This window comes from Balaenoptera acutorostrata, chromosome 13 (genome assembly GCF_949987535.1).
Source record: "Balaenoptera acutorostrata chromosome 13, mBalAcu1.1, whole genome shotgun sequence".
Lineage (NCBI taxonomy): Eukaryota > Metazoa > Chordata > Mammalia > Artiodactyla > Balaenopteridae > Balaenoptera > Balaenoptera acutorostrata.
The window spans coordinates 67,888,580-67,914,153 of record NC_080076.1 but is presented as its reverse complement, the minus strand read 5'-3'; the positions used below and the strand labels follow the sequence as shown (position 1 = coordinate 67,914,153).

At 58.2% G+C, this 25,574-nt stretch overlaps 2 protein-coding genes across 3 annotated transcripts in view; one reads left to right on the top strand and one right to left on the bottom strand.

Moving 5' to 3' along the window:
- The window catches only part of RSPH14 (radial spoke head 14 homolog), a 61,941-nt gene extending 57,477 nt beyond the window's left edge, over positions 1-4,464 (bottom strand). Inside the window, exons 1-3 of the mRNA XM_007196336.2 lie at positions 4,385-4,464; positions 3,032-3,298; positions 1,908-2,010 (exon numbers count right to left, since the gene is read on the bottom strand). Coding sequence (XP_007196398.2) covers positions 1,908-2,010; positions 3,032-3,230 — 302 coding nt within the window. The 5' untranslated portion in view covers positions 3,231-3,298; positions 4,385-4,464. The remainder of the gene's footprint in view (positions 1-1,907; positions 2,011-3,031; positions 3,299-4,384) is intronic.
- Positions 4,465-7,857: 3,393 nt separating this feature from the next.
- On the top strand, positions 7,858-23,686 carry RAB36 (RAB36, member RAS oncogene family). 2 transcript variants are annotated; one of them, XM_057527409.1, is made up of 11 exons: positions 7,858-8,004; positions 8,708-8,790; positions 11,619-11,710; positions 13,418-13,483; positions 13,882-13,983; positions 15,978-16,042; positions 17,544-17,599; positions 18,477-18,554; positions 18,820-18,910; positions 20,231-20,350; positions 20,598-23,686. In XM_057527409.1, the coding sequence occupies exons 2-11, from the start codon at positions 8,722-8,724 to the stop codon at positions 20,660-20,662; spliced, it is 804 nt and encodes a 267-aa protein (XP_057383392.1). In that variant the 5' UTR covers positions 7,858-8,004; positions 8,708-8,721; the 3' UTR covers positions 20,663-23,686. The 2 variants fall into 2 exon arrangements, with proteins under 2 accessions (XP_057383392.1, XP_057383391.1); XM_057527408.1 differs by having other exon boundaries at positions 20,231-20,360.
- Positions 23,687-25,574: the final 1,888 nt, after the last annotated feature.

The following is a 25,574-nucleotide window of genomic DNA, read 5'->3' as shown; positions in this document are numbered from 1 at the left end:
GAGCCCGTGCTCCGCAACAAGAGAAGCCACCACAACGAGAAGCCTGCGCACTGCAACGAAGAGTAGCCCCCACTCGCCACAACTAGAGAAAGCCCATGAGCAGCAACAAAGACCCAATGCAGCCAAAAATAAATAAATAAATTTATTTAAAAAAATAGTGAGATGATTGTAAAGATTCTAGAAGGGTTTTGCATGCAGATTACTTCATTAGTGTCTGAGTGCTTGCTCTACTTTAAAGAATCAAAGCTCCATGATGTTACAGGTGCTGGTTTAAGCAAAAAAGATGATGGGAAGCTCCATCCAGTGGAGTGGCTCTTCATCCCACAGCCAAGAAGAGAGAGGCACACAGGGATTGGTGGCTGCCTAATCGCTTAGGGGTTTGGGGTTAAGATGAACTGTTTGAAGGGAAGATACAATTTCTTCCAATCCTGGCTTTTTAACCATTCCTTCTGATTAACCAACTAACTGCTGGGCCCAGTCACGTCTGGTAAGGGCTTCAAGGCTGCATCTCTCGAGGCTGGGGTCAGAACTAAATAAGAACTCAGAGCGGGGCCTGGCCCAGTGCCCAGCACAGAGGAAGTGCCTGACTGTGCTCTGCCGTGAGGTCTGTATGAGTCATTCTGGGAGAAGGAAATCACAGTGGGACCCCCAAATTGCAGGGGCCTTCCCTGACCCCCGGTGTGAGGTGTCTGGGCCTCTTCACTCCGCGCCCAGGCGCCCACTCCGAGTCACCCTGCTGGTAAGTCAGCTCTGTAAGCTGTAACTCCCCAAGGTGACAAGAGGCCAGGCCCCTGGCTTCCACGCTCATCCGCTTCCCGTCACTCCTTGTGTGGGTCCAGGAAGGCAGGAGGTTTCAACATGGGCAGTTACTCAGGGCTTGAGGGGTGAGATGACCATTGAGCCCGGCAGACTTCAGAAGTCAGCCCCGGTCACTTCTGCCCTTTGTCCAGTGTGGTGTGCTGGAGTGAGCTGGGTCTTGGAATCCTGGACCCTGGGCACACCAGCTGCCTGCTCCGGGCTCCTCCCCGCCCCTTGCGGTGGTGCTGGGAGGGACATTGGAGACCAGTGTGCCAGTCACATCAGGTCCTCAGTCGGTGACGGTTTCTGCACCGAGTCCCCCCTGCTAAAGTGGCTACAGCCAGGAACCGCTCCCCACACCTCCTATGAGGATAAACAGACCTACGGTCACCGTCACTGGGCTCGTAGTTTCCTGTAATCCCCAAACTTCAAGCATCCCTCCTCTCAGCCTCCGTCACCCTCCCTGGGGTTACTCCTAATGTCCAAATCGGGTCCGGAAAGAGGAAAAAGGAACAGGAAGAATGAGAGAAAGCACTTTGCCGGATCTGTCTTAGATGAGAACAGTGAGACTCGACCAAGAGCCTTGCCAGGTCAGAGCAGGAAAGGGCGGCCCTGCAGATGCCAGGTTCGAGCCCACTCCCCCGTCCTCCCGGGCACCAGTCTGCCCTGTTTGGTGCAACACCTGTGAACTGGGGCGCTCACTGTGTCACCACCTCCCCACACGCATCCAGTTCATAGCGACCTGTTGGGCCAGGACGGCGCAGGGATTGGGCTGGCCACCCGCCTCCCAGGGACCTGACATCAGAACCCAGAGAAGAGACGGGGAGCTGGGGGGTCAAGGGGACCGAGGGGCTGAGGCGGCCATCTGGTGGTGGCCCTGAGCAAGCGGGTGTGTGAGTTCCCAAAGACCGCCCATCGGTGGGGAGAGGGAACCAGAGAGAGAGTGCCCGGGGCCACCCAAGCCACCATGGGGCTGACACTTCACGTGCATGAACTCATTTAACTCCCTGCCCCGCGAGCAGCTCATTCAAGGTCGTTCAAGGGCGTGCCACCCAGGGGAGGGGTGCGGCTCCAAAGCGTGACATTGATACCCAGACGCAGCTGCCCACCTGCCCACGTTGTGGGTGGCCATGACATAGAGCACCTCAGTGGTCTTGATGCGCACCAGGTCGTTGGTGTCCTTCAGCAAAGCTTTCAGGCTCTCCAGGCAGCCTACGGGCAGAAAAACCTCTGAACATTCACCAAGCTCAGAAACCAGCTAACCTAGAAGTCGACAAGTGAGCCGATGTCCAGAACGAGAGCACCAGGGCTCTACTGTTTGGGGGTGTGAGGGTATCGTGTGGGTGATGGAGTGTTTCAGAGCCACTGGAGGGGGCTCTGGGTGCTAGAAAGGCTCATCCCCCAGGACCCTGTCATCCAACCCCCCTCGTGAATCTCTGCACACCTCTTCCCAGTCCTCCACGGGGTTCAGAAAATGCCCTTTGCATTTGGAGAGACTGGAAGTCAAATTCCAACCTTGTCACCCACTAGTCGTGTGCCCTTGAAAGGGTTACACCTCAGGAAGCCAGACTGAGCACCTGAATATCTTGCCTTATTTACTTATGGGGCAACCCTAGCCTCACACTGCTTCTCTCTGAGCCTCCATTTTCTCCTCTGTGGGTTGAGGAGGTTCCTTCCCTCCCAGGGCCAGTGCTACGAGGACTAAGATAACACGGGCACTGCACGTATGGCAGTGCTGGCCCAGAGTCGGGCTCGTTAAATAGCAACCTTTATTATTGAAGCTCCACCCGGCATAGGAGGCCAGACTGGCACCGCTGCCACCATCTCTGGGATTAAACTAGCCCTTCAGATAAGGCTGGTGGGAGAGGCGGCAGTTCACTCATCGTGGGCCTGATCTGGGACAGGTGTGACCGTGCCACTAAAATCAACTCAACTCTTATGTGGGTAATTAAGAGAGTGGGACACAATGGACACAGGTCCCCGTGTATGTGTGGTTTCAGTAGGGCCAGTGCCTATCTTCTGTGACAGCCTTGCGGATGAGACAGATAAAGGCCTATTTGGTGGATGTGTGGCCACCGGGTTGAGTCATAGCAGAGGGGGCTGACCACTGGTGGTGTCCAGTTGAAGATGGACTGACCAGCTGGGAGGGATGCTGTGAAGGGGCCACCTCAAGCTGCTCTGTGTCTGTCCATCCAGACCCCAGTCGTGGTCACTTGGGCTGTGCCACGCTCACCTATACGGATGGCCATGTAGACGTGCTCAGGGTCGTGCATGAGATCACACAGGGCCATGAGGGCTTTCTGCCTTGTCAACAGGTCCTCCGACTGCAGCTCCTCGTTCAGCTTGGGCAGCGCCCGGCAGCCGTAGGCAATGGCAGCCTGGGTGGGGTTGATGTCAGGGGGCAGGTACTTGGAGATCTGGGCGTGGGCCATCTTCCCACGCCTCCCACTCCTGCACAGGGCGACTCTGTAGCTTTCAAAGTGAAGCTCTGCAGAAACCACTGGTTAAAAGAACCCAAAAGTTGTCATCATTGCTACTGTGATTTGGTATTTTTACTTCCATTTTACAGATGAGCAAACTGAGAGTGAGAGCAATGAAGGGATTTGTTCAAGGTCACAGTGAAGCCCAAACTTCACAGTGAAGTGGCAGCCCTAACTGCAAACTTCAGAGTTCTCCCGATACTTTATAGGCTGGGCCTTGGGACAAAGGCATTGAAAACACAAACTAAGCCAAATAAGCAAACACTGTATCAGCTCCATTCAGTGCTTATCTTGTGCCAGCAATACCTAATATCCAACTCAGCTACCCCAGGAGGAGGGGACTTCTATAACCCACATTTTATGAAGGAGGAAACTGAGGTTTAGGGACAATGAGCTGTGGAGGTCACAAACTAGGATAGGAACCAATGTTCAAATCTGGGTCTAGCACATTCACCCATCAGGGACCCACAGTTGGATGCTTCCGGCACATCCATAGAGAAGGAAATAAGGTTAAAGTGTGATTTATTTTTATTACACACACACTTTGAGCAACTGTAGGCAGTGTGGCTTAGTAGTTAAGAATGGGCTCCAGATCCAAGCCAGTGGGTGGCCCTTAACAAGTTATTTCCTCTGTGTCTTTCTGCAGCTCAAAAGGGAGATGATAATAGCACCCACCCCCACCCCAACCCCCGACCCCCGCCAAGCTGCCATATTCGCTGAGACTCTTGAGCCTGGCTCACCAGGGCTCCAGATACTTTGGCTGAGTTATTATTAAGCTGATGGTGGTTGTGACCGCGTTTAGTGGCAGTGACAAGCCCCAGCCTGTGGGAATCGACTCCACTAAGAGAGGTGAACCGGACTCTGATTCCGGGCAACTGGTGACTGGGGAAGGAGGAGAGGGGGCCGGGCTGGAACAGGAGAGGGGGCCCGGCCATTTGGGATCGGGGCTCCCCTCTCAGGAAACGGTGGGCGCCAGGGACAGGGGCCTACCCTCATCTAAGGGGTATGGGCTGCCTTGGGGTGGGAGGGCGCGGGGCCTGTTGATCATGACTGGGTGGGTCTGGGGACCCCTGTCCCCTGGGCCCTGTCGGCCGCCACAGACTCACCTGCTTCAGCGCGCAAGGTTCTGTAGCGCACGCCCGTTGCCAGGCGACCCGGTTGCCAGGCGACCCGGAGCGGCGTCCGCCACGCAGCTCTTGCACACTCGGCGCCCACCGCGCAGGTGCGAACATCCCCAGGCCAGGGCCGGCAGTAAAGTGGGGATGGTGATATTTTACAGGGTTACTGTGGGGAACAAAGGCGGCTCAGCTTTGTTCGTAGTGCAGAAGGGAAGTGTCTGTGTGCGCCTTTCTCTGTACTGGGCACTTGGCACGCTGTTAATTCTCAGAGTAAACCTGTGAGGTGATAACATTCTCCATTTTACGGACAGGAACCTCAAAGAGGTTCAGTAGCTTCTGCTGAATCACTCAGGCCTGATCCCAGGACTGCTTAGCCCTGGTCCAGGCTCCTTCCTCGGCAGGCTGACTGGCTGGTGACGACACAGGTCGGCCCCTGCAGTGGACTCAATGCACTGCTGACCAGAGCAGTTGTTCTTGAAAGTAAGCCAGAGCCAGCCACCACATACACCAAACCCTCCCAGGGCTCCCCACTGGTCTCAGGACAGAGCCCAGACTCCTAGCCTACTGCTCAAGGCCCTGGGTGATGGCCTCCTCCACACATGCTGGATTATTTCTTAATCCCCCAAATGGCTAACTCTTTCCTGCAGCTGGGCTGCTTGTAACACTATCCACTTCTTTGTTCTTCAGGACACAACTTGGTGTACTCTTCCACCAGGAAGCCGACCTTCTCCCCAACTCCAAATTAGCGAGTGATCCTATAGCTTAATTACCCCACTGGCACACTTCCCTCTTCTTATTCTCTACTTGCTTGTCTGTTTCCCCCAACAGACTTCCCTGAGGGTGGAGGCCACTTCGGTCCAGGTTCCTTGCCTCCCCAGTGCCAGGAATATACCAGGAGGCCTTTCAGTAAGTGTAGAAGGAGTGAATGGTTAATGGATTTGAGTCAAGCTTCATAATCAAAGCACTTTCACCATCTTGTGTGATCCTCACAACAAACCCTTGAAGTACATAGTCAGGCCCATTTTATACCAGAGTAAACTGAGGAGGAAGTTGAGCAACTCAGGGAAGCTCACCCTGACGCCTCAGCCCTTAGCAGTGAAACTCACTAACAAAGACACCAAGCTTCGGCCTCCAGCACATTTAACTCTGAAACGAAGGTAACTGACTTCGATCTGTGTGCCATGGACCCCATTTTGTGATGTGGATGTCTGCCCCTACTGCTGTCCTTCAAAGGACCAAGTCGTGAAGGGTCTGTCTAACCTAGAGCATCCTAGCTTTTACGAAGGTGGTGTGGAGAGCATTGGGCTGGAATTTAGGAAATCTGGGTTCCAAATCTAGTTCTAACTCACGAAGCAAATCCTTTGGAATGTGTGAGCCTTCTTTTCCTTGCCTGTGAAATCAGGGAGCTGAATCAAGTAGATTCTCAAAGCTGGGAATCCCAGATCTCTCAGGATTTGGTTACAGAGAGTCTTTCTGTAAAATCGTCCTTCAATTTTCTGTTTTTCAATCTCCTTTTTATTATTTTTGCAAACACACACATAACATTCTATGTAGCATATATGTTAATTTGTGAGACATAAAAATATAATAAGCACCTGTGAATTCACCATTAGAACATTATCGGTGTCTGCATCCCCTTCCCTTGTCCCATACACGGTCCTCCTCTCCAAAGCTACCATCTCATTTCTGTGGTTACCGTCTCACAAATGCCTCTGGAAGCCATCTAGCCCCACGTGCCTCTCTCTGCAAACAGAAACTAGCTCACAGAAACTCAGTGACTCAGGTCAGCCTTTAAACAGCCATTAATTATGGAAATTAATGTTGTAGCATGAGCTCTAGAAGCCAAGGCATATGATATTCAGGCATCATTAGGTTCAGAACTATGCAGATGAAGGTCAGGAAATGGAAGGCGTGTCCATTCCTTGTCACTGCAGGGCGATCAAATGCCAATGCTACAGCAAGAGCCTTTTCTTATGCCATGATTGCAGAGAGGAGGAGGTGTCTGTGGGAAAGGTACGAAGCACACCGAAATACATCAGGGCTAACCCAGAAGGGCCACGGGGGATATTATTGTATTTTCTCTGTTCCAAAATGTTTATTTTCATTTGAATTATTTACCGAATAGGTGATATATGCACATAGAAGAAAATCCAAAAAGTATGAAAGTATATTGTCTCCCTCCCTCCTTGGTCCCCAGCCAACAGATCGTCCTTATCTATGGCAACCACTGGAATCTTTCCACTGATAAACTAAATTTATAAGAGTAAATACAATTCATTTACCTTTTAATGTAATGGTAGCATACTTCAAACAGTGTTCACCTTCTTTTTGTAAATGCAATATTTGTTCACTCATTTAACATTCACTCCATGCCTGCTTATGTGCAGGCACTGTTTGGCTGATGCAATAAATCGAGTGGACTATACACAAGAACCCCTGCTCTCATTGCGCTCAGTGGAGGAAGACAGACAATCAACATAAACAGCAAGTTATATAATGTGTTAGAAAATACTAAGTCCCTGGGAGAAATAGAGCAGAATAAGGGGTTGGAAGGATGCAGCAGTTGTAAATAGGATGCCTCATCTAGAGGTGACATCTGAGCAATGTGGCTATCTGGGGACAGAGCCTTCCAGGCCTAGGAGACAGCTGATGCAAGCACCCCGGTGCCTGGCGTGTTGGAGGAACAGCAAGGAGGCCAGTGGAGCATGTGGGGGGGGGGGGGAGGGGGGGAGTGGGAAGCAGTAGGAGATGCGCTAAGAGAATAAATGGGGCAAATCACATGGGGCCTCTTGGGCTATTGTAAAGACTTTATTCATCTAAGAGCGGTGAGGAGGCACTGGAGGGTTTGGAGCTGAGGACTGACATGATCTGATCTGTGTTTTAACAAGGGATCCCTGGGGGCTGCTGAACTGGGAATAGGATAGAAGCAAGGGTGGAAGCAGGGAGACCAGTTAAGGGGAGAGAAGATGATGATGGTTGGGACCATGGTGAGATCAGAGGAAGTAGGAGGGAGAGAGAAGATACTGGACAAATTTTCAGGGTAGAACCTACAGGATTTACTGATAGATCAGACACGGGATGTGACGGAAAGAAGTCAAGGGATCTTGGAGATCCCTCCCTACCAGATAACAAGAAAAACACGAAATATTTACATAACAAGAAGAAGATCACATTTGCTATATTATGAAAATAAGTACTTAAACACTTCACATAATTCCCTCCACGTTTGAACCACCACCCCTCCCCAGCCATGGTGACATCAGGGAGGCCAGGTGCGCAAGTCTCTCCACGGTCAGCCCCGCCCAGGCCCGCCCCTGGGGCCCAGGCCCCGCCCCTGGCCGCCCTGGCCCCGCCCACCAGGCCCCGCCCTTGTTGCCATGGTGATCACCGGCGCTCGGGCCGCGTCCCGGAGTCTCCCGCGAGGCTCTGGTTGCTATGGTGATCGCGGCGCAAGGCGCTGGCGGAACACTTTTGGCTGTGAGCCCCATCCCCGACGTCCCGGATTCGTCAGACGCCAGCCTGTCCCGCGTGGTGCTCGTTGCCATGGTGATCGCGGCCACTGGCCCCTCCGGACTAGGCAGCGTCAGGAGCTTCTGCAGCCGCCGCAGGTGAGTCAGCCGCCCCTTCGGACTCACCCTCTCCCGCCCGCGTGATCCCCCGCCCACCTCCCACTGCATAACCTGAAAGCGGCCTGGGCCCCGGGCCTCCTCGTTTCCTGACCGCACACCCCGGGCCCCCAGTGCTGGTCTGGGGAGAGACGGTCCGATGCGGAGGACCACAGGCCTCTCTCGGTCAAGGCCACCCAGTGGGGAGGGGGCGGGAGGGAGAAGGAGCCGGGGCTGTGGAATAGGCGGGAGGGGCCCGGTGCCGGCTGGGGTGGTTCTGGGAAAGGCCTGTGGGCTGAACCCTGAGGGCCCTGCATACCCAGAGTCTTCATCCCTTAAGGGGCAGGAGCAGGGGACCCCTCCCCCCTCTACTTCCTCTGCCCGGGCTGTGTGCACAGCCTGGCGACTGTGCTCCCTCACTCAGCCCAGAGCTGAGCTCAGGGAGGGGCCACTCCTGGTGGACATCGGGCAGGAGACTCAGGTCTCCTCGACTCCCAGGCCGGGTGGCAGGCCTGGTACCCGCCCCCGTGCCCCAACACACACTGCCTGCAGATTGGAGAGATGACCCCTGGCATCCTGACATTCCTGACAGAGAAGGAGGGTTGGACCTGTTTTCAAAGCTACTGCAACGTTAGGCATCAACTTTGGGGGAGTCCCCAGGGATTTGCGCAGCTCCCTAACTCTCTTCCCCCTGTTGGGGCCACAGGACTCCCTGGAAGGATGAGGTCCTCTGTGATGCCTTTGGGGCCCACTGTGAGCCAGGACCGCGTCATCACCAGCTTCCCTAAGGTAGGGAGGCGTTAGGCCAGCCCTTGATATGTGCACTGCTCTCCGGACACCATGCCCTCATCCGGCTTTCCCCACCTCACTCACCACTGGAAACAAAGCAGGTGAATCGGGGAGGTCAGTCCCTCACTGACAGACCCCAGGGACTCAGCAAGCAGACTTCTTGAGAAGCTTGGCGTTGACTTGCCCAAGGTGGGCCAGCAAGTGAAAGGTGACACCAGGAGGCAGTGTGGCATGGATGTTAAGGGCACAGACTTTGCAGTCAGACTGTCCTGAGTGTGAATTCTGCATGTCATTAAGCTGTGTGACCGCGGGCAAGTTACTCAACCTCTCAGAGCCGCTGGTACAGAAGAATAATTCCTCTCACATTGGGTGTCTGGCTCATGGTAAAAGGGCGCTCCCTTGCCCAAGTGTGGTCACTGTTTTTCTCATTTTCATTATGACATTATCAAACAGCACTCCAGTTTCCTGACACCAAATCCAAAGTTCTCACCCCTTACCATTCTGCTTTCTGTCCTTGCTGGAAACTCACAGCTCTCTTCCATCTGTATTAAAATCCATTATTAATCACAGCAGGGGATGCAAATCCGCACAGCCTCCCAAGGGGGCAGCGGGATAATGTCTCCCAGCACTGCAGATGCTCCTGCCTACCCTCTGCTCCAGCCGCTCAGGGCCAGGCACTGCAGCAATTTGTAAAGTAGAAGGTCAGACACAACATAATGTCGTCGAGAGGGGGCCACTTAGATAGCAAAATGCTGTTTCTTGACACAGACTCTGGGAGGCATGAGCCCCTCTCAGGGGCTGATGCACAATGAGAGCCAAAGTAAGTTGTTGAGCACCATGTGTGAGAAAAGGAGCAGGAGAAAAGAAATGCACGTGTTTGCTTCTACGTGCAGGGTATCTGGAAGGATGCTTAAGATCCTGCCATCAGTGGTTGGTGCTGTGTGTGGGGGCAGAAATCCTCTCTTTTGAGTCTTGAAATCTGTGCCCAGGCCGGTGGGGGAAGGAGGGTAGGCTCTGGGTATTTGGGGTCTGCAGTCATTCCTCTTCCCCCTCTCCTGCCTTCCCCCCCACCCCGAGTTCTGTCTCCAACATGCACAGAGAAAGCCTCGGTGCCTTAGACCCGTGGACAGTGCCCCCAGGACTTTCCATCTCATCAGAGGCCCAGGCAGCTGCTTCTCTTCTGAACTTGACAGTGGTGACTGGGGATGATGGGGACTGGGGTTAAAAAGCCAAAGGAAGGGAAGCGTGATCGGCACAAAACAGTCCAGGTCTCATGGGATGAAGGACCCCAATTACAAAGTGGGATGAGGCTCAGAGAGGTAGGGAGGACTGCCTGAGGTCACACAGCTGAGTGTGGGGGAGCACAGACTTGACCCGACCGTGGCCGACTCCAGAGCTCTGACGTTTCCCCACCTTGGGAGGCAGGCTAGGGCATCCCTGCTTCCACAGAAGGTGAGATTCTCCCCCAACTGCCTGTGGCCAAGTTCATCCCACACTCCAGGGCCACAGCACTTCAGACCCAAGCAATTCGTGGTCAGGTGGGGCCAGTCCTTCCTTCACCCCATGTGCCTTGGTTTCCCTCTGTGCACTTCCTGCCAGCCTTCCCTAGCACACTTCTCCAATCTGTCCCAAGTGCTGGGACCCCTCTACTGACCGCCGTGTCTTGGCCAGCTCCCAGCTTGACACTGACACGGAAGTGGATGGAAAAGCAGCCAGCTTTCCCGAGAGGTGGCCACACATCTTCGCGTGGCCGGGGGCCCTGGGCTGAGTGCTCGTTTGCACTGCCCACTTGCTCCTCCAGTGAGCAGACCAAGAGATGCCGTGAGGGGTGTCCCCACCTTACAGATGAGGACATGGGCTCTGTGAGGTCCCACCCTCACCCTTGGCCGAGCTCCTTCACCGTCCCTGCTGCCTTGGTCACACAGAGCCGAGAGGGCAGGTGGACCAGGGCAGAGCCACAGGGGCCCTGAAGGACAGAGGGGTGGCCCAGGGAGCACAGCAGAGCACAGCAGCCGTCTCCAGCATGGCCTGCTCCCACATCCTGGCCATGCCCCACACTTCGCCTTGGCCAATCTGACCGCAAAACGTAATGGTCACCTTTCATTTGTTTAATATCATTTTTTCTAATTATAGAACAAACCTGCATTCGATAAGTGTCATGGCGTCTTTGCTGAGCACTTAGTATGTATGTGCCAGACCAGCTCTGTGCTGGTGGCTTCACAAATATAACCTCGTTTTATGCCCCCAAGTCCCTGAGGTTTTCCAGATGCAGAAATTGAAATTCAGAGACATGAGGCAACTACCCAGGGTCACACAGCAGCTGAGGGTGGACACAGGGGCCCTGCTCTTAGACCACTACCCAGTTCTGCCTTCTGAAAAATGTGGAAGGTGAAAGTGCCTTCCAGGACATTTTCCATGCACAGATATACATATTTTTAAAACAAAAATGGCATCAGAGATCCATAGAAGGTGTAGGAGGATCTTGGCGCTAAAAGGGCCCTTACAGCCCACCCCTCCTCTCACTGGAAGAGGCCCAGAGCGGGCAGAGGGTTGATACACCCACAGCAAGGGCACAGCTGTCCCCAGCGGGACACAGCTCTCTGGATGCCCGCCTGGGCTCCCTGGTGTGTCCTGGTCCCACTGCTCCTCCTCGGGGCTCACAAGACCCTGGAGTCTTAGGAGTCGCTGACAAGGTAGAGGACGGATGTGACAGAGGCTCAGGAAGGAGGGAGCTCTGGGAAGTAAGTCACACCTGCTGCCCGCTTGGCGAGCTTTGCAGGGTGATGTGCCCACCTGTCTGTCTCTTTGTCTGTCTGTCTTGTTTCCAGTGGTACACGCCCGCCGCCTGCCTGCAACTCCGGGAGCACTTCCACGGGCAGGTCAGCGCCGCCTGCCAGCACAGGAATACGGGGACCGTCGGGTGAGTGCCGGCTTGGCCAGGGGAGGGTGGGGAGGACCGAGCGCACGTGTGAGTGTGTGGATGCACATGTGAGCCTCGTACACAGACCACGCGGGCGCCGCCACCCCGTACAGGCCTGAGGAGCATCAGCCATTTATCCGGCTTTACCTGCCACACCTGCTGCAGGAACAGCTCCCCCCTCGGTGAGGCCGACACTGAGGTCTGAGCATGGCTGTTCCCTCCAGAAGCATTTCCTGCCCTTCAGGCCTCAGACTCAGTGTTGGGTCCCCGGGGTCTCCTCTGAGTCCCCACCACACCTGCCCCCTCGCCCAGGCGGAGCGGGTGCCCCCCCGCACCGTGCTCCTGAACTCCGCGCTGGGTTCCTCGCCAGGCCACACGCAGGAAGGAGAGGCACGTATGCACCCCGTCCCTGCCTCAGGGCGCCTGGCACTGCGGCACAGGTGTCCTGCCATGGTCACACCTTCTTAGCAAACAGGTGCGGGGTCCTGCTTCCGCCCTGCATCCTGAGGGGCTCATGGTCTGCTCAGGGAGAAGGCTGAGCTCAAAAGTCACATGGGGACAGTGAGGCCAGGATGGCCGAGGTGGCCATGGTCACGGGCTGAGCATGGCGGCAGCTGCGGGGGAAGTGCTGGTTCCACACCAGGGGCTTCCCACCAAGGAGCTCCCAACCCTTCCCCACACTCAGTGCTGGGAGGCCAGGAAACTGGGGCACAGGGGAACCCAGTGGCCCTGCGGCAGCACCTTTACTCCTCCTGAGAAGCAGAGTCAGGGCCACCTGCTCCAGAACTAGCAGCGCAGGGAATTCCCTGGCTGTCCAGTGGTTAGGACTCGGTGCTTTCACTGCCGGGGCCTGGGTTCGATCCCTGGTCAGGGAACTAAGATCCCGCAAGCCTCGCGGGTGTGGCCAAAAACAAAACAAAACAAAACACCAGACTCACACACACACACACACACACACACACACAGAACTAGCAGTGCAGATGCAGCGCCGAGGTAGGGGACGCAGGCAGGGGTACAGGGCCTGGGGCTGTGTGCCTGCCAGGACACCACCATCACCCTGGAGGGCGTTCCAGGGCCAGGCAGGCTGGGGGCATGTCGTGGACTCAGGTCTGCACGCCTGGGCCATGGCTCTAAGGTTCTCAGGCTCCCTGGGGAGGGGGGACCCTGCTCACCTAGAGCAGCCACCCCTCCCTCTGTGTGCGTCCTGCACTTGCACATCAGCATTCCTGGGACTGCAGGTCACGCCCAAACCACCAGCCTCCTCCACCTGCAGACAGCAAGAGGGCACCTCTGTGTCACCTGGTGACTTGGTGCAGCTCACCTGGCCACGTCTTCGAGGGAGGGGCAGTGTCTACTCTGCTCCCAGGCAGCAGCTAGTTGTGGAGCAGGTGGCCCAACTTGGACACAGCCCCACCTGGGGCTCTTCCCGCTGCTCCCTCAGCCCAAGACTCAGCCTCCCACGGTGCCCATTTGTGATTCTCACGGCAGGGACGTGGACCCAGTGGGGTCAGGGGTACAGAGTCCCCAGAACAAATGCAGGTCCTCCTGCCCTCCCCTCTGAGGGCCAGCGAGGGGGACAAACATCCCAGAGTGTGTCACAGGTGACCTGTCCCCATCACGAGTGGGGAACGCAGGGAAGGAGGGGCCCGTGTGTGTGAAGATGCTCTCGTGACCGCGCCTGAGAGCACCGCGCTGTACTCCTCACAGGCTCAAACTCTCCAAGGTGGTTGTGGTCGGCGACCTCTACGTGGGCAAGACCAGCCTCATCCACAGGTGCGCCACCGGCCCGGGAGGCTCCGTCACATGTCGTAGTGGAGACCATGTGGCTGCTGGGAGGGGGTGCAAGAAATCCGGGAGATGGTGGGTCCGCGGGGAGTGCGGTGTCCTAGGAGCCTGGCGTTGGCCACACCATCCCCGGGGCCACAGGCTCCCCTCCCTGCCCTCCCTGCCAGCAGACGCGATACTTTTCACTGCCTTGATCCACTTGTTGGTCTCCTGCTGCCGCAGCCTCTCTCCCCACGGAGTTCCCGCTGGCAGCTCCGTCGCCCATGGCCTGTCTCTGTGGCCCGTCTCCATAGCCGTCACCACCTGGTCTTCCCTGAGGGCGGACTTTCACTGTCAGGAGTGAAACCTCCACACGCGGCCTCTGATGGCTTCCTCGGCCCCCACAGGTTCTGCAAGAATGTTTTCGACCGTGACTACAAGGCCACCATCGGGGTGGACTTTGAGATGGAGCGCTTTGAGGTCGCCGGGATCCCCTTCAGCCTCCAGATGTAAGTCACCGTGCCTCGCGCGTTTCCCATCATATGGTTGTGGAGGGCTTCGCGGAGACGCCGGGGAGACCCCGGGGAAGGCCTCGGCGAGCGGGCAGGAAGCCCCGGGCAGTTTTGTGAAGCTGGGCTCTCTGCTGCCCCAGTCCCTACAGCCTGATGTGCTCGCCCCCGCCCCCAGCCCCCCCTGGTGCTCCCCGCGGGCCCTCTGTGATCCTACTTGCCAGGCCAGCAGCACGGCCTCCGGCAAGTCACTTCAGCCCTCCAGCCTCTGTTCCCACCTGGAAAACGGGGCCAAAACCGTTCCCTGCGTGCTGGGCTCTAGCGGAGGCCACACGGTCCACAGGCCTTACTGGGGCCTGACGCTCCCCCGTCTCTCTCCCTCTGTCTGTGTCTGTCTCCTCCCTGCCAGACCCCACGCCTTGGCCTCTCAGGGACACACACACCCCCCACCCCCGGCTTCGGCCCCTCCCCTCTAGTTTCCCTCAGAATAGCCCAGGGTCTCCCCCCAGCCTCATGCTTTCCCACCAGAGCCACTCTCCTCCGGCACCTGTTGGTCTCCAGCCCGGCCCTCTCCTGCGTGGCTGCCGCTGCTGGCATTCCCTGGGCCTCCGTCTGGCCCCCTCCTCCTGCGCTGTCCCTGGTGCTCACCCCTGCTCCCTGGATTCACTCCTCGGGCCTCCATGCCCCGGGCTGGGCCTGGGATCGCGGTGATCGCGGTGATCGCGGTGATCGCGGTGGAGCTCGCCCCCTTGTGGACTTCAGCTCCTAATGTTTCGAGACAGTGCCCGCTCCTCTGAGACCAGCCCCAGTGCAGTCCTGGAGCAGATGGTACCACCAAATCTCGCCCAAGGGGGTGTACAGGGTCAGACCAGAGCAGAAGAGGCTGTGAAGACGCAGGGCTGCAGGACCGAGGGGATGAGGAGGCAGGAGAGTGAAGCAGCACAAGCTGCTGGGGGCAGCTGTGTCTAATTAGAGGGCCCAGGAGGAAGCAGGGGGCTCTCCCGGCTCGGCCTCTCCTTGTCCTACACTGAGGCCATTGCCAGCCAACCAAATGGCCCCACCGCCAGGCCACCCTCCCAGCTCCCACCCAGAGTATTCTTCAGAAGTGGAAGTGTGAATGAATTAATGAAAGAGCCAAACAGTTCTGCATCATGCTGGATCACTTGGAAAAATTTCAGATTATTGGTGTCTTGTTCATGGCTTGTCTACTTGTTAGTTTACTGAGAAAACTTAAAGTTTGATGTGCTGATTTTTAAAAAGGGTGGATTTTCAGACTCAGCCCTGCATTTTGACCTCCAGCCTTGTTCTAAACCAGGGCAAGTAGATCTCAGCAGGTAACTTCCTCTATCTTTACTGTGCCCATGGCAGACATCATTAATCAATTGTTGCATTTTTTTTCCCATGGAGCCAGGGCTCAGCTCCTCCAGAGAGCCAGAGCTAACTGATCAGAGAAGCAAACCATGTCCTTGTTAGACAACGCACCCCACCCAGGGAGCTGAGCGTCCCCTCCACTGCCATGGGGAAGGTGGAGCCACGCCCCAGCCACACATGAGCAAGTGGCAGAGCCCCAGTCCCATTCCCGGGGTCGCCTCTACAGGTGGACTTTCACGTCTTGAGAGCAGCCACATCAGGGAGCACATTCTCTTTTTTATGGCACCGTCGGAAGGGACTGAGCTACAGCTCCATTCATCTGGGCAGTGGAACTGCTAAGGCCGTGCCCCTCCCCTATGAGCACAGTGCATCCAGAGAGGGGGTTCCCCATGGGCGCCCAAGGAAGGAATCATAAGGAGTTGGGGGTGGGGCTGGCTGGCTGGCAGCAGGCACTTCGTGACACCCATGCAGCTGGTGCGGGCGCGTGGGTCTCCGGCCTAGGGCCCCACAAGCCTGCTGGCTGCGGCCACTGTGATCAATGACTTAACCTGCCACCTCTCCCTTTCCCTTTTTCTCTCTCTCTCCCTCTCTCTCTCTCCCCCTCCCTCTCGGTCACGGCACAGCTGGGACACAGCAGGACAGGAGAAGTTCAAGTGCATCGCGTCTGCCTACTACCGGGGTGCCCAGGGTGAGCAGCCGGGTGACGGCAACAGTGGGGCCTCAACCACGTGCAGCAGGGGCTCCCCGTGAATTCCCTGCCGGGCGCACAGCGAGAAGCCCAGGTCTTCCGTGCAGGCACCAAATCTGTCCTCTGAGAGCCACTGAGGAAACACGGGGCCGGTCCTTGTCTTCCAGCCAGGCCCAGGCCAGCCTCGGCAGCCACGCGCTTTAAGGATCCATGGTGGTGGGTGCTACCTGAAAGTCTCAGCCCCAGTTTCAGCTCAGAAAGATGCTCAGAGCGGGGAGTGCTTGTGCAGAGACCCCAGAAAGAAGAGCAGAGTCAACTCAGGAGCAGGGGCGCGGGGCTTGGCTGGAGGGGAGGAGTGGGGGTGGGCCCCCAGGTGGGGGCCAGCGGGGCTCCTCGCCCACCACATCCTTGTTGAGGGCGCCCCAGCCCTGGGCAGGCCTCCCGGTCGGCAGGCAGTGGCAGCATAAGCCCCCTCCTCTGACCAGGAAGAAGAGAGAAAGGGTTTCAGTGAGAGGTAAGAGCAAGCGGTCCGAGGCATCCAAACCGGACTCAGATGATGAGGTGCAGTTAGGTCCACTCAACACTGGTGTTAAAAGTCACATTTTCACTAAGGTTTGAAAAAAGCAAAAACAGGAAACCACGAGCACCTCGGCTGTGGATTGGAATAACAGCTCTGCCACGTCTGCTGTGGCCTCTCTTCTCGGGGGGATGACACCCCCTGGGAATAAGGCGTGAGGCACCTGGCACAGCCCTGCAGACAGCAGCCCGGCCACGGTCACCACCACCATCAGCTTCCTCCTTCACTTCTCAGCCCCTCTGCCAGGGCAGGGCACGTGGGTAGGCCTCCTGCAGCCTTCAGCCAAGGTGCAGAGGGAGGCCCACGTCCAGCCCTGCTCACACCCCTGGGGCCAGAAGAGAGCAGGCCCTCTGGAATGCTCTCCACATGGGGCCACCCAGGGCACAGGGGACCAGACAGGGCAGTGATGAGAGGAGCTGGGGGGAGGGGGCTGCATCTCCCAATTTCCTGCCCACCCTGCTCCTCAGAAATTGTTCCCCTGAAGCTGGTCGTTGCTAATCGCCCACACGACCATAGCTGCCAGTGGGGAAAGTCTGCCCCACATCAGGCCCTGGGCCAAGAGCTTTAAAACAGCTGCTCCAGCTTAGTCTTCAGAGCTACCCTGAGAGCTAGAGGTAGCTGTGGTCCTCACCATGTCACAGATGAAGGCTGAGGCTCTCAGCGTCAAGGCCTCACCCACACTCCCTCAGCCGTAAGAGGCAGAGGGGAGATTTGAACACAGGGGCTCACCTTGCCTCCCTGGAGCCCCCGTGGCTGGGCCGCTGGGTGTGGATCAGAGTGGGGGGCTGGGTCCCCAGGGCGGCCATGGGTGTCTCCCTCCCAGCCTCCGTCATCCCCATCAGTTCCGCGGGAGCCCCCTTGTCACGCCATGTTTGCCTCCCCCGTCACTGACCGGCTCCTGGCTCCCCCCTCCACCCCATGCAGTGATCATCACGGCCTTTGACCTCACTGACATGCAGACCCTGGAGCACACCAGGCAAGTCTGGGGCTCTGCAGCCCCCGTGGGACCCTTGGGCCCAGAAAGCTGCCTGGAGGGCTCCCTAAACCTGGGCCATGAGCTGGGCCCCTGACAGTGGGTACAGGTGACCAAGCTCGCTGGTCAGCACCTGCCACCCACGGGCCGATGACTGTTGGCTGCCTTTTTATCCTTCAAGGTCTGCAGCTACAGCAGAAGGCAGGGCCAGCTGGGCCTGTGGCCAGCGCAGAATGGTGCACGCTGGCTTCAGTGCTCTGCTGTTGTCATCTTGAAAGCCATACTAATTTGTGGTGAGGGGCCTGGCATATTCACCTCGCCTGGGCCCTGTCTCTGGGGACACAACTGGGCACTTGCTGCCTCAGGCAGAGATCTGGGCAAGAGCGGGGGGTTGGGAATTCCCTGGTGGCCTAATGGTTAGGACTCCATGCTTTCAACGCCATGGTGCAGGTTCGATCCCTGGTCAGGGAACTAAGATCCCGAAAGCCGCACAGCACGGCCAAAAAAAAAAAAAACTTTTTTTAATTAAAAAAAAAAGAGCCAGGGTTCATCAGCTGACGGACCAGAGCCCCTTCACCTTGCTTTTGTTTGGGGGTTCACAGCCGCATCTCCAGCCCTGTGAGGGAGGCCAGGGTGGTCACTCCAGTTGGTGACAGTGCAGGACTCACCCAGGGCGAGGGTAGAGCCGTGGCCAGGATGGGGCCTTCATCTCCCCCTACAGCGCTCCTGCGTCCCCACCCACCCGAGGCCCCCGAGGCCAGCTCGGGTCAAGCTCCCCTCCATGCAACCCCCGGCCCTGGGAGGACCCGGGCTGCACCCCATCCCGGCTTCCTCGGCCCCTGGGGGGGGGTGCCGTCTCTGCCTGTCCCCCATGTTCCAGGCAGTGGCTGGAGGACGCGCTGAGGGAGAATGAACCAGGCGCCTGCTTCCTGTTCCTCGTGGGGACCAAGAAGGACCTTCTGGTGAGCGGAGCGGGTCAGGGCCAGGGGCGGCCTCGGGAAACGCGGCCCCTTCAGCCTGGGCTTACGGAACAGAGGGTGACTCGGATGTGCCTAGGTGGGAACTTGCAGGCGGGAGTCTGAAAGCAGGGGCACTCGGTTCCCGGTGCTCGGGGCTCGTCCCATCAGGGAGGCATGCTGGCGCTCAGACTCGCCTGGGACCGCCGGGCTCACCTCTGGGCAGGTGCGGAGGCCCAGGGAGCTGGGTCAGCAGGGCCGCTTCTCTCAGTCAGGGGCCGCGTGCAAGCAGGCGGAGGCGGAGGCCGTGCGCCTGGCCAACGAGATGCAGGCCGAGTACTGGTCCGTGTCAGCCAAGACCGGTGAGTGGGCGCAGGGCTGCCGCCATGGTGATTGGGGGTGGGGGGCCCTGCCCTGGATGGGAGGAGTGGCACACCTGTGTTCTCTAGTGAGACCCCCGCGGCCGCTGTGGGGCACATCCATCCCGTCCCTGTGAGGTCACGTCCAGAGTCTCAGGGAGGCAGTGGTGGGGCTGGGGTTGGAACGCATCCTCACCTGTAACCACACCATCCTCCTGCCCCTGACCTGGTACAGGTGGGAGGGGCCAGTGACTGGCTGTCCCTCCCTTCCCCAGGTGTCATCATAGAAGGCACTCAAACATCCCTCACGGCCCCCCAGCCCTCCCCCAAACCCCACCCAGTCTGCCCCAGCCTCGCTGGGTCTCCGGGCCCTGAGCTGCCCTCGCCCATGGGCACTGCTTACCCCAGCCCCCAACGCCTCTGAGCCTCATCCTCCTCATCTGGGAAGTGGGGTGTTGCTGTCAATCTCGTTTTATTTTTAATGGAAAAACGTGTTTTAAATGATAAAAGCCATATGATTCACTGAGGAAAAATGAGAAAATGCAGAGAAGCAAGGAACAAATTTTGAAAACAGGTTGTTGGGGGGATGAAATGAAATAACTTTCAGTGCCTGGGGCACAGTAGGCCCCAAGGCTGTGGGGACTCGGGAATTACACCTGGGAGTCCTTACCCTGGGCGAGGGGCCGCCGTGGACACCTGCCCAGGGGTTGGGTGAGGCAGCAGGAGTGCGAGTGGAAGTACCACCTCCAGCCCAACACAAAAAGGTGGCAGCCCCCATGTCCAGTTCCCTCTGCTCCTTCCTGACGGTGTCCCTGAGGCTGTGAGAACCCGCCCTCTTATTGGAGTAACAGCATGTTCCCTGAGAGCTCCCTGTGGGCCAAGAAGGACTGCCCTGTGCGGTGGTATAGGTTGTTAACTGCACAAGGGCAGCATGCGTGTCGGGGGCTGGGCCCGGCCCTTTGCCCAGATGGGTGGTCTTGTCCTCCTGGCAGAGGAGGCACAAAGGCCCCACATGGGGGCCAGTGGCTCTAATCCTCATGGCTGCCCACTGGAGAGGTGCTCAAAGGTTACAGGAAAGCAGGCCCACATGGCTCGGTGCCTGGCCCACGGGTGCTCAGTAGCAATTGATTGGAAGAGTAGATGCCGGGAAACCAAGGCTCAGAGATTTTCAGGAGTGGCCAGGGCAGGTGGCCAGGGTGGGGAGCCCATCCTCTGCACAGCAGGGGACTGTCCTGGCTCCCGCACTGCTGGCTCCCCCACCCCCCACTGCATCCATGGGCAGGGGCAGAGGTGGCCGGAGTCATGGCTGTCCCGTGCCCACAGGGGAGAACGTGAAGGCGTTTTTCAGCCGCGTGGCCGCCCTGGCCTTTGAGCACTCGGTGCTGCAGGACCTGGAGCGGAGGAGCAGTGCCCGGCCGCAGGTCGGCGACGGGGACATCATCCGTACGTGCAGGTGATGGGCCGGGCTGGGGAGAGGCTTGCGGCCTGAAAAACGCGTCCACCACCCTCCGGCCCAAGACTCAACCATTCCCTTGGCTTGTCGCCCTCTGCTCTTGGCTCCTGGCTGCCCCTTCCCCCATCCCTCTGACCTCCAGCCTGCAGCCTCCCTGCCCACCTGCCAGCTCAGACGCCCACCCCCATCAGCTGCAGGTGCCTGGTTGATGCCAGGTGACTTCTCCCCTCATTACAGGGATGGAGGGACACCCACCCAAGACCCAGGACAGCAAGAGGCCCTCCAGCCCAGGTTGCTGTTAGCTGAGCCTGCGTCAGAGGCCTCCACTGCCTGCATGCGTGTGGGCAGTGCCTCCAGTGACCTGGAGGGTGACATGGAACACCCACCGTGCTGAGCCCCAGGGCTCCGCCTCTTCTCTTTAGCGGGTCGGGAGCCAGGGAAGGCCCCCAGTGGCTGCCCAGCTGGCGGGGGCACTGAGGCTGTCATCTGGAAGGCCAGTTGCACTTACAGAGTCACCCGACAGCCCCCGGCCCCGGGAGGCTCAGCACCACAGGCACAGACACGTGCCCCCAGGCCCACGGCGCTCGCCCTGGGCACAGTCAAGATCCCCTCGGGCCAATTCCCCACTTTCCTGGGTCTGCCTCGGAATCCTCCTCATCTCGGTGGTCCAGGCGAGCGGGACTTACTGAAGTCAAGGCTCCCTGTCTGCTGCAACCCGGATCGGGCAGGAGCACCCAGGCCTCCCCTCCCCAGCTCCCGCCCAGAGCACCCAGCCCTCTCCATGCCCTCGTGTTGCTCCTCCTCAGGGGCTACTGAGCCCCCACCCACCCCACTCTCCCCAGCCCTGGGTGTGTGCCCCCCAGTCCTGCCCTCCATGGCCATAGGCAGGTGGCACGTCTGGCTCCCGCCTGTTTCTCGGAGATGGTGAGCATTTCTCGGGCAGCCAGGTGGTTAGCTGCCGGGAGACTCGGCAGCTTCTGTTCATTCCCCCTTCACCACACTTTTAGCTCTCCTTTTTTATAGATAGAAGATACTTCTTTATATAAATCACTCCTAAAGGAATGGCATATGTGCTTATTGTGAAACGAGACAGCACAGAGCTCTGCATGCAGTGACAGTCCCTGCGGTCCCGGACGTAAGCCTCGTCTGCAGCGGGTAGGACTCCTGTTCCTACACAGCACGGCCACGACCTCGGCGCCTTGTTTGCTGTTAAACCAGAGTGACCTCTCCCCACGCCCACAGGGCAGGCCGCATTCCGAGGAACTGCCAGAGCGAGCCTGCGTGTCCCTTTAGCAGCTGCAGGTTTGCCTTCATGCAGATGGGCCAGAGTCCATTCACCCTGCCCGGCCGTGGGACAGTTGGCTTGTGTCCAGCTTTTAGCTTTTTTTTAACTGAAGTGACCATCCTCATAGTTATAGCTTTGCACACTCGGGATTCCCCACAGAGGCCTTGCTGGGCCTTCGGTGGGCTGGCCCACCAGACCCAGTTTTGAGGGGCAGGCTGTCTCAGGGGGCACCGGGACCGGGTTTGGGGCACACCACAGACAGCGTCAGGATGGCAGACTCTGGTCAGGTGGGCTGGCACCCCCCCGGCTCCGTCCCCCACCCCTCTAGGCTCCAGGACCGGGGGGGCGGTAATGCACCCTGCTGTCACTAGCCCCCGAGCCAGGACCACTGTCTCATGTGCACCCACCCCTCCAAATGGCCCTTCGTGAAACTCTCCTCCTGTTGCCCTGTGTGTGCCCAACTGTTCGGTGTTTCTTCTGAAGTGGCAGAGCCACTTTGCTGTGGTTCCACTGATACCACGAGTCCACAGAGGCATCCTCTACAAGCACTTAAATTTCTGGGGCGGAGACCCAGGGCCTCATGCGAGAGCGTCAGAGCCATCCCGGGCCCCTTCCCCTCCTTCGCTTCTCTCACCCCGGCACTCGAGGCCCCTCAGTGGCCGCCCCAGCCCACCCTGCAGGCCCCTGTGCTCCAGCCTTCACCCGTGATCACTAGTCTTTGCAGGTGCCAGGCCTCTTCTGTGCCCGGCAGCTCAGGCACCCCTTCTCTGGGAGGACTTCCTGGAGCCCGCATGGCTCCCGCAGCACTTGTTACTTCTGGGTGTGGTGTCCATGTTTGGGCTTCTCCCCCAGCCCCCCCTCCACCACCTTGTGGGACCCTAAGAGCCAGGGCAGCAACCCTGTGACCTCATCTCCCCAGCATCTCCTAGACAAAAGGCCCCCAGCAGGTGCTCACCTAGATGTAGTAGGGAGACAGGAATCCCGCTGAGTCTCCCAGCAGACACATTCACTCTCACCAAGATGCCTCTTCTTGAACCTCCTGGGGACAGTCCTGTGCTTGGCCCTCCTCGGTGGCCAGAGGCGGATGTGCCCACTGCTCACTCAGAGGCTCCTGAAGTCAGGCAGCAGCCAGTGAGGGCTGTAGGGGCTCAAGCATAAGGTCTGTTCCTGGGAGGAGCTTGGTGAGAGCCAGACACAGAAGATTCCAGGGAAAGCCGTGCAGGCCTGGGGAAGGAGTCGCATGCAGGCACCACCACTGCCTCCAGCCCACTGGAGGTGGGAATTCTGGCCCATAGCAGGGGCCACCCAGGAATAGGGCCATCCAGCCTCTTGGGGGAGTAGCCAGAACCCCCATTTACTGAGCACTCAGTGGAGGGGGAAGAAGCCCCTTTCATCCCAGTGACCCTGTGGGCTGGGTATCAGGACCTCCTGTCCCCTCCCTGACTGGAGAGGAGCCTGAGCACAGAGCCCAGGTGACAGGATGCAGCTGAGCACTTCTCCTCCGCATTCCTGGTCCCTCCTCTGTCTCCGCCTCCCACGCCAGCTTGCAGTCTGATCCCAGCGGGAATCCCACTCCAGGTCCCACACCTGGTCCTCCTCAGGGTCCACAGCAGCGCTAATGAGCTAATCAGTCGCTCCCCATCACACCCTGCTCCCTGAGCCCCGTGATTTTAGTCGGTCCTTCCCCAGCCCCACAGCCACGGGACCAGTCTCTGTAGTGACCCAGAGCAGGGTGGGGGTCTCGGCCTCCTGGCAAGCGGGAGCCTCCCCCTTCCCCGACACTGCTGTGACCTCTGGAGGGAACGGGGGGCCTCGGATCCACCCAATGCCCACTTCGGCCTGACGATGGGATGGGAGCCACTCCCAGAGGGACTGCGCTCTCCTGAGGGACCCGGGCAGCCTAAGCTGGACACCTGAGGTCACCTGAGATGTAGGTAATGGAGCATGGTGATGGGCAGGGGACCTGCTCCACTCACACTCTCACACAGGTAAGAACCTGGGAGAGGCCAGGGTGACAGGCGTTCCTGGCCTGGGGACTACAGAGGGGACTCGGGGACCCAGGAGGCCCAGGGTGGGGACGAGAGGTGGGGTGTGGTGGGGGGAGCTTTCAGAAGCAGCAACAGCTCAGAGAGGGCCCTCATCTTCTGAGCCTTCGGGGCTCCTGGAGACGGGGGCAGGGGGCCCTGGGCGCACGTCACCCAAAGAGGCCCTGAGACGAGACTCTCCCAGCAGCCCCCGGGCTCCTCTGCCATCTGCTGTGGCCTCCCCTGTCACCTCCCATATGTCGGGCAGACAGGGAGCGTGGCTGTCCCACGGCCTCCTTCCAGGCGCCACCCCCTCATCCAGACACATCCCAGAATTCAGGGCCAACAGCCACCTGTCTGAGCCTGCGCCCCAGGAGGGAGCAGGGTAGTGCGGCCTGTCCCCAGGCTGCTGTTTGCAGACCCTTCCTTCTGCTCCCTGATCCCCAACAGGTGGATGGCACCCCTGGCCTGAGGGTGCTCTGGGCCTCTGGCCACTGGAAGCCACAGCCTGCACCATGTCACTGGCCGTGCCTTCAGGAACCAGCTCATCTTGTCCCAGCCCCTTCTTCTCTGTGAAGCTGGAAATGGCAGCCTGGGCACTCGGCCGGGATGCCCCCCGCTGCAGGGCTTCATCCAGAATTGATTCTGCAGAAGGTGGTGGAGTTACAGACAAGGGGGCCTGGGAGGAAAGGCCCACAGCTCACTTGTTCAGAGCCCTTGGCCAGGGAAGTCCCTCAGAGACCCCGGCTATCCACTCTGGGCCGGGGCTGGTAACCTGGAAGAGGCACCCCGCCAGGCACCATCCGGCACAGAGCAACAAGCAGGGCTAGAGAACAGCTGTATCGATCGCCCCCATTTTCTGATCTTGCCCGCAGCTCCCTGGGGCTGACGGATGACAGATGACAGATGGGCGTCATGTGGCCATATCCCGTTTGGAGGGAGCCCTCCTCTAGCCTCTGCCCCCAAAGCGGGTGGGGAGGAGGGTACAGACAAGGCAGGGAAGGAGCAAAATATGGTCCCCACTTATTGTTGTGTGAGACCATTAGCAGTCACTCCCCATTCCTCCCATCCCCTATCCCCAGGTGACCACCAACCTACTTTCTGTTTCTATAGATTTGTCTATTCTGGACATTTCATGTAAATGGAGTCATACAATATGTGGCCCTTTATGACTGGTTTCTTTCACTTGGCATAAATTTTTTCAAGGTTCATCAATGTTTAGCATGTATTGGTGCTGCATTTTCTTTCATGGTCATATAATATTCCACTGTGATATTCCCATGACGGACATTGGGGTTGTTTCCATCCCCAGGGTTCTGAGGCATCGGAAGTTCTGCGTTCTGTCCAGCAGAGGGGGCCATTGAGTCCCAGCCGCTCCTTCCAGCAAAGGGACCGGATAGCCTCGGGGAGGGGTTGCCGGAACATTGGTCTGGGTTCGAGGACCACTAGAGCTGCTGCTGAGGGTACGAGTGTGTGTGTGTGTGTGAGAGAGAGAGAGAGAGAGAGAGAGAGAGAGAGAGAGATTGTGAAATGAATTATAGAGCCACAAAACCATATCCCAGAAAATGAAGGAAGTTGAGGAGGGGACATCACCAACAATCCCACTTTCCTGTTCCATTTTAGTTTTTAGATGAAAAAAAAAAACCCATCTATTGGGAGTGGTGGTGATTGTGGTGATGGTTTTCACGGGTGCGAAACCCCTGATGTGACATCCTGCAGCCCACACCAGCCTCACCCCCTAACCCAGCTGTTCCTCAGACACACCCAGAACTCTGAACTCTCCCCATCTTTGCCTGTCTGTCCCCATCTTTAGGACCAGCTCGCCAGCCAGCCTTCCCCTGACCTCTGCCTCCTCCTGGATGCCCGCCCTCAAGGCCCACACACCTCTGCTGTGGCCTGGCTCTG

What these genes read in the sequence shown, in the direction of transcription:
- RAB36 (XM_057527408.1), top strand. Translation starts at nt 8,722, where the DNA reads ATGAGGTCCTCTGTGATGCCTTTGGGGCCCACTGTGAGCCAGGACCGC. An exon ending in AAGACCAGCCTCATCCACAG is followed by an intron (nt 13,484 to 13,881) that starts GTGCGCCACCGG and finishes CGGCCCCCACAG; the next exon opens with GTTCTGCAAGAATGTTTTCG. An exon ending in ATCCCCTTCAGCCTCCAGAT is followed by an intron (nt 13,984 to 15,977) that starts GTAAGTCACCGT and finishes GTCACGGCACAG; the next exon opens with CTGGGACACAGCAGGACAGG.